This window comes from Salvelinus alpinus, chromosome 31 (genome assembly GCF_045679555.1).
Source record: "Salvelinus alpinus chromosome 31, SLU_Salpinus.1, whole genome shotgun sequence".
NCBI classification, from domain to species: Eukaryota; Metazoa; Chordata; class Actinopteri; order Salmoniformes; family Salmonidae; genus Salvelinus; species Salvelinus alpinus.
The window spans coordinates 32,392,299-32,398,298 of record NC_092116.1 but is presented as its reverse complement, the minus strand read 5'-3'; the positions used below and the strand labels follow the sequence as shown (position 1 = coordinate 32,398,298).

The 6,000-nt window shown below is 47.9% G+C and overlaps 1 protein-coding gene across 1 annotated transcript in view; it reads right to left on the bottom strand.

Annotated features, from left to right (window-relative positions):
- LOC139561154 (short transient receptor potential channel 5-like) overlaps positions 1-6,000 on the bottom strand; it is a 154,159-nt gene that overhangs the window by 58,060 nt on the left and 90,099 nt on the right. The window contains exons 7-9 of the mRNA XM_071378057.1: positions 4,670-4,807; positions 3,653-3,802; positions 3,413-3,461 (exon numbers count right to left, since the gene is read on the bottom strand). Of these exons, the coding sequence (XP_071234158.1) occupies positions 3,413-3,461; positions 3,653-3,802; positions 4,670-4,807 (337 nt within the window). The remainder of the gene's footprint in view (positions 1-3,412; positions 3,462-3,652; positions 3,803-4,669; positions 4,808-6,000) is intronic.

Here is a 6,000-nt window from a genome sequence, read left to right as displayed (position 1 = left end):
TCCTTGTTACAAACAGGATGCATGTTTTAGAATATTTGTATTCTGTACAGGCTTCCTTCTTTTCACTCTGTCAATTAGGTTAATATTGTGGGGTAACTACAACGTTGTTGACCTGTAACTGTTTTAAAGTCACCATTGGCCTCATGGTGAAATCCCTGAGCAGTTTCCTTCCTCTCCGGCAACTAAGTTAGGAAGGACTCCTGTATCTTTGTAGTTACTGGGTGTATTGATACACCATCCAATGTGTAATTAATAACTTCACCATGCTCAAAGGGATATTCAATGACTGTAAAAACATTTTTTTTACCCATCTATCAATAGGTGTCCTTCGTTGCAAGGCATTGGAAATCCTCCCTGGTCTTTGTGGTAGAATCTGTGTGTGAAATTCATTGCTCGACTGAGGGACCTTACAGATAATTATATGTGTTGGATACAGAGATGAGGTAGTCATTCAAAAATCATGTTAAACACTATTATTGCACACAAAGTTAGTCCATGCAACTTATAATGTGACTTGTTAAGCATTTTTTGCTCCTGAACTTGTTTAGGTTTGACATAACAAAGAGGTTGAATACTTATTGACTCAAGACATTTCAGCTTTCATTTTTTATTAATTTGTAAACATTTTGAAAAACATAATCCCGCTTTGACATTATGGGGTATTGTGTGAAGGCCAGTGACACAAAATCTCAATTTAAAGAATTTTACATTCAGGCTGTAACACAAGAAAATGTGAAAAAAGTCAAAGGGTGTGAATACTTTCTGTACATTTTCCATCTCACATCTCCTTAGTTTCTGATTAAGCCTGCGACACACACACACACACACACACACACACACACACACACACACACACACACACACACACACACACACACACACACACACACACACACACACACACACACACACACACACACAGACACACACACACACGCTCTGACAGTCTCACTGCAGAATTAGACACACACTCCCCCTCTCACTCCCAAACTCACCCATGGTAGTATCACCACCCATACCCGCTCTACTCACACAGTACCCATGGTAGTATCACCACCCACACCCGCTCTACTCACCCAGTACCCATAGTAGTATCACCCCACAGACACCCCCTCTCTACTCACCCAGTACCCACGGTACAGACACCCTCTCTACTCACCCAGTACAGACACCCCCTCTCTACTCACCCATGGTAGTATCACCACCCACACCCTCTCTACTCACCCAGTACCCACGGTACAGACACCCTCTCTACTCACCCAGTACCCACGGTACAGACACCCCCTCTACTCACCCAGTACCCACGGTACAGACACCCTCTCTACTCACCCAGTACCCACGGTACAGACACCCTCTCTACTCACCCAGTACCCACGGTACAGACACCCTCTCTACTCACCCAGTACCCACGGTACAGACACCCTCTCTACTCACCCAGTACCCACCCTACAGACACCCTCTCTACTCACCCAGTACCCACAGTACAGACACCCTCTCTACTCACCCAGTACCCACGGTACAGACACCCTCTCTACTCACCCAGTACCCACGGTACAGACACCCTCTCTACTCACCCAGTACCCACGGTACAGACACCCTCTCTACTCACCCAGTACCCACGGTACAGACACCCTCTCTACTCACCCAGTACCCACGGTACAGACACCCTCTCTACTCACCCAGTACCCACGGTACAGACACCCTCTCTACTCACCCAGTACCCACGGTACAGACACCCTCTCTACTCACCCAGTACCCACGGTACAGACACCCTCTCTACTCACCCAGTACCCACGGTACAGACACCCTCTCTACTCACCCAGTACCCACGGTACAGACACCCTCTCTACTCACCCAGTACAGACACCCTCTCTACTCACCCAGTACCCACGGTACAGACACCCCCTCTACTCACCCAGTACCCACGGTACAGACACCCTCTCTACTCACCCAGTACCCACGGTACAGACACCCTCTCTACTCACCCAGTACCCACGGTACAGACACCCTCTCTACTCACCCAGTACCCACGGTACAGACACCCTCTCTACTCACCCAGTACCCACGGTACAGACACCCTCTCTACTCACCCAGTACCCATGGTAGTATCACCCTACAGACACCCCCTCTCTACTCACCCAGTACCCACGGTACAGACACCCTCTCTACTCACCCAGTACCCACGGTACAGACACCCTCTCTACTCACCCAGTACCCACGGTACAGACACCCTCTCTACTCACCCAGTACCCACGGTACAGACACCCTCTCTACTCACCCAGTACCCACGGTACAGACACCCTCTCTACTCAACCAGTACCCACGGTACAGACACCCCCTCTACTCACCCAGTACCCACGGTACAGACACCCCCTCTACTCACCCAGTACCCACGGTACAGACACACCCTCTCTACTCACCCAGTACCCACGGTACAGACACCCTCTCTACTCACCCAGTACCCACGGTACAGACACCCTCTCTACTCACCCAGTACCCACGGTACAGACACCCTCTCTACTCACTCAGTACCCACGGTACAGACACCCTCTCTACTCACCCAGTACCCACGGTACAGACACCCTCTCTACTCACCCAGTACCCACGGTAGTATCACCCTACAGACACCCTCTCTACTCACCCAGTACAGACACCCCCTCTACTCACCCAGTACCCACGGTACAGACACCCTCTCTACTCACCCAGTACCCACGGTAGTATCACCCTACAGACACCCTCTCTACTCACCCAGTACAGACACCCTCTCTACTCACCCAGTACCCATGGTACAGACACCCCCTCTACTCACCCAGTACCCACGGTACAGACACCCTCTCTACTCACCCAGTACCCACGGTACAGACACCCTCTCTACTCACCCAGTACCCACGGTACAGTACACCCCCTCTCACTCACCCAGTACCCACGGTACAGACACCCTCTCTACTCACCCAGTACCCACGGTACAGACACCCTCTCTACTCACCCAGTACCCACGGTACAGACACCCCCTCTACTCACCCAGTACCCACGGTACAGACACCCCCTCTACTCACCCAGTACCCACGGTACAGACACCCTCTCTACTCACCCAGTACCCACGGTACAGACACCCTCTCTACTCACCCAGTACCCACGGTACAGACACCCCCTCTCTACTCACCCAGTACCCACGGTACAGACACCCTCTCTACTCACCCAGTACCCACGGTACAGACACCCTCTCTACTCACCCAGTACCCACGGTAGTATCACCCTACAGACACCCTCTCTACTCACCCAGTACAGACACCCCCTCTACTCACCCAGTACAGACACCCCCTCTACTCACCCAGTACCCACGGTACAGACACCCTCTCTACTCACCCAGTACCCATGGTAGTATCACCCTACAGACACCCTCTCTACTCACCCAGTACCCACGGTAGTATCATCCACTCAACAACAGTAGGCGGAGGACCCTGCATTAAATTACATCAAATTGGGTCAATGTATTAGCTAGTCATGAACGGTTAAACACATGAAAATCATCTTACAACAACCATACAATCTCTTACATAGATTTAATATATATTACAATAATTAATTTGATTTAACTGCATGTCTGTTGTTTTGTTTGTGTCTGTTTGTCTGTTTGTTTGTCTTGGATTACCTGCATGTGTAGCTTGGTCCTGGCGATGTGTTGGGAGGCGAGGAGGAGGAGGAAGAGAAAGTTCAGATAGGAGGCTGTGTGACAGATAAACTTGATGAAGGGTTTCTTCACAAACACACCCAGGGAAGACTTGGGGGCTAGGAGGTAGATCTGGAGAGAGAGGGAGAGAGGAGAGAGGGAGGAGAGAGAGAGGGAGAGAGGGAGGAGAGAGAGGGAGGAGAGAGGGAGAGAGAGGAGAGAGAGAGGGAGAGAGGGAGGAGAGAGAGGGAGGAGAGAGAGGGAGGGAGAGAGAGGGAGGAGAGAGAGGGAGAGAGAGAGGGAGGAGAGAGAGAGGGAGGAGAGAGGGAGGAGAAGTTAGTAAGGGTTCCAGAAATGTTCCCTAAGTTTCCAGGTTTTTCAGAAATCAAAGTACTGAGCCCCATAAAAGCCGAGTCAAGTCAAACTGTAAAGGGCCGGTCTAGTTAGTTTATGGAACCATTCTGGAAAGGACTATGTGAAAAGAAAGTAGACCTGATCCAAGATCAACACTCCTACTCTGGGACGTTTAATACTTACAGCTCATAACAGTACCGTTTGGGTCAGAACCATAGTGATAAATACAGCTCATAACAGTACCGTTTGGGTCAGAACCATAGTGATAAATACAGCTCATAACAGTACCGTTTGGATCAGCACCATAGTGATACATACAGCTCATAACAGTACCGTTTGGATCAGCACCATAGTGATACATACAGCTCATAACAGTACCGTTTGGATCAGCACCATAGTGATACATACAGCTCATAACAGTACCGTTTGGGGTCAGAACCATAGTGATAAATACAGCTCATAACAGTACCGTTTGGGTCAGAACCATAGTGATACATACAGCTCATAACAGTACCGTTTGGGTCAGAACCATAGTGATACATACAGCTCATAACAGTACCGTTTGGGTCAGAACCATAGTGATACATACAGCTCATAACAGTACCGTTTGGGTCAGAACCATAGTGTGAAAAGGAGTATACTAACCATTGAGAAGACAGGGAACAGCAGTCCTATGATGAAACAGGTCACTAGTTTGACAGCCCAGTGTCTCCTCCTCCAGCCGGGGAATCCATCGTACCACAGAGTAGCTAGGAGCTGCTGGCAGTTAGGCTGGGCTACAAACTACAGGGAGAGACAGAGAGACAGAGAGACAGAGAGACAGAGAGACAGAGAGAGAGAGAGAGAGAGAGAGAGAGAGAGACAGAGAGAGAGAGAGAGAGAGAGAGAGAGAGAGAGAGAGAGAGAGAGAGAGAGAGAGAGAGAGAGAGAGAGAGAGAGAGAGAGAGAGAGAGAGAGAGAGAGAGAGAGAGAGAGAGAGATATAGAGAGATATTTTTATAGAGATATATAGAGAGATATTTTTATAGAGATATATAGAGATATAGAACAAACAACAAAAACATATACATGATCAATTACAAATCTTAGAATCAACTATTAAAGACTACCAGAACCCACTGGATTATCCAATTACCTTGAATGAACTACAGGACAGAATACAAAACCCTCCAACCCAAAAAGGCCTGTGGTGTTGATGGTATCCTAAATGAAATGATAAAATATACAAACCACAAACTACAATTGGCTACACTTAAACATCATTCATAGTTCTGGCATCTTCCCCAATATTTGGAACCAAGGACTGATCACCCCAATCCACAAAAGTGGAGACAAATTTGACCCCAATAACTACCGTGGAATATGCGTCAACAGCAACCTTGGGAAAATCCTCTGCATTATCAATAACAGCAGACTCGTACATTTCCTCGGTGAAAACAATGTACTGAGCAAATGTCAAATTGGCTTTTTACAGAATTACCGTACGACAGACCACGTATTCACCCTACACACCCTAATTGACAAAAAACAAAACAAAGGCAAAGTCTTGTCATGCTTTGTTGATTTCAAAAAGCTTTTGATTCAATTGTTTTCATGAGGGTCTATACAAATTGATATAAAGTGGGGTTGGGGGAAAAACATACAACATTATAAAATCCATGTACACAAATAACAAGTGTGCGGTTAAAATTGGACAGGGATGCAGCATAAGCCCCACCCTCTTCAACATATATATATATCAGTGAATTGGCGCGGGCACTAGAACAGTCTGCAGCACCCGGCCTCAACCTACTAGAATCTGAAGTCAAATGTCTACTGTTTGCTGATGATCTGGTGATTCTGTCACCAACCAAGGAGGGCCTAGAGCAGCACCTAGATCTTCTGCACAGATTCTGACAGACCTGGGCCCTGACAGTAAATCTCAGTAAGACCAAAATAATGGTGTTCCAAAAAGGTCCAGTTGCCAGGACCACAAAT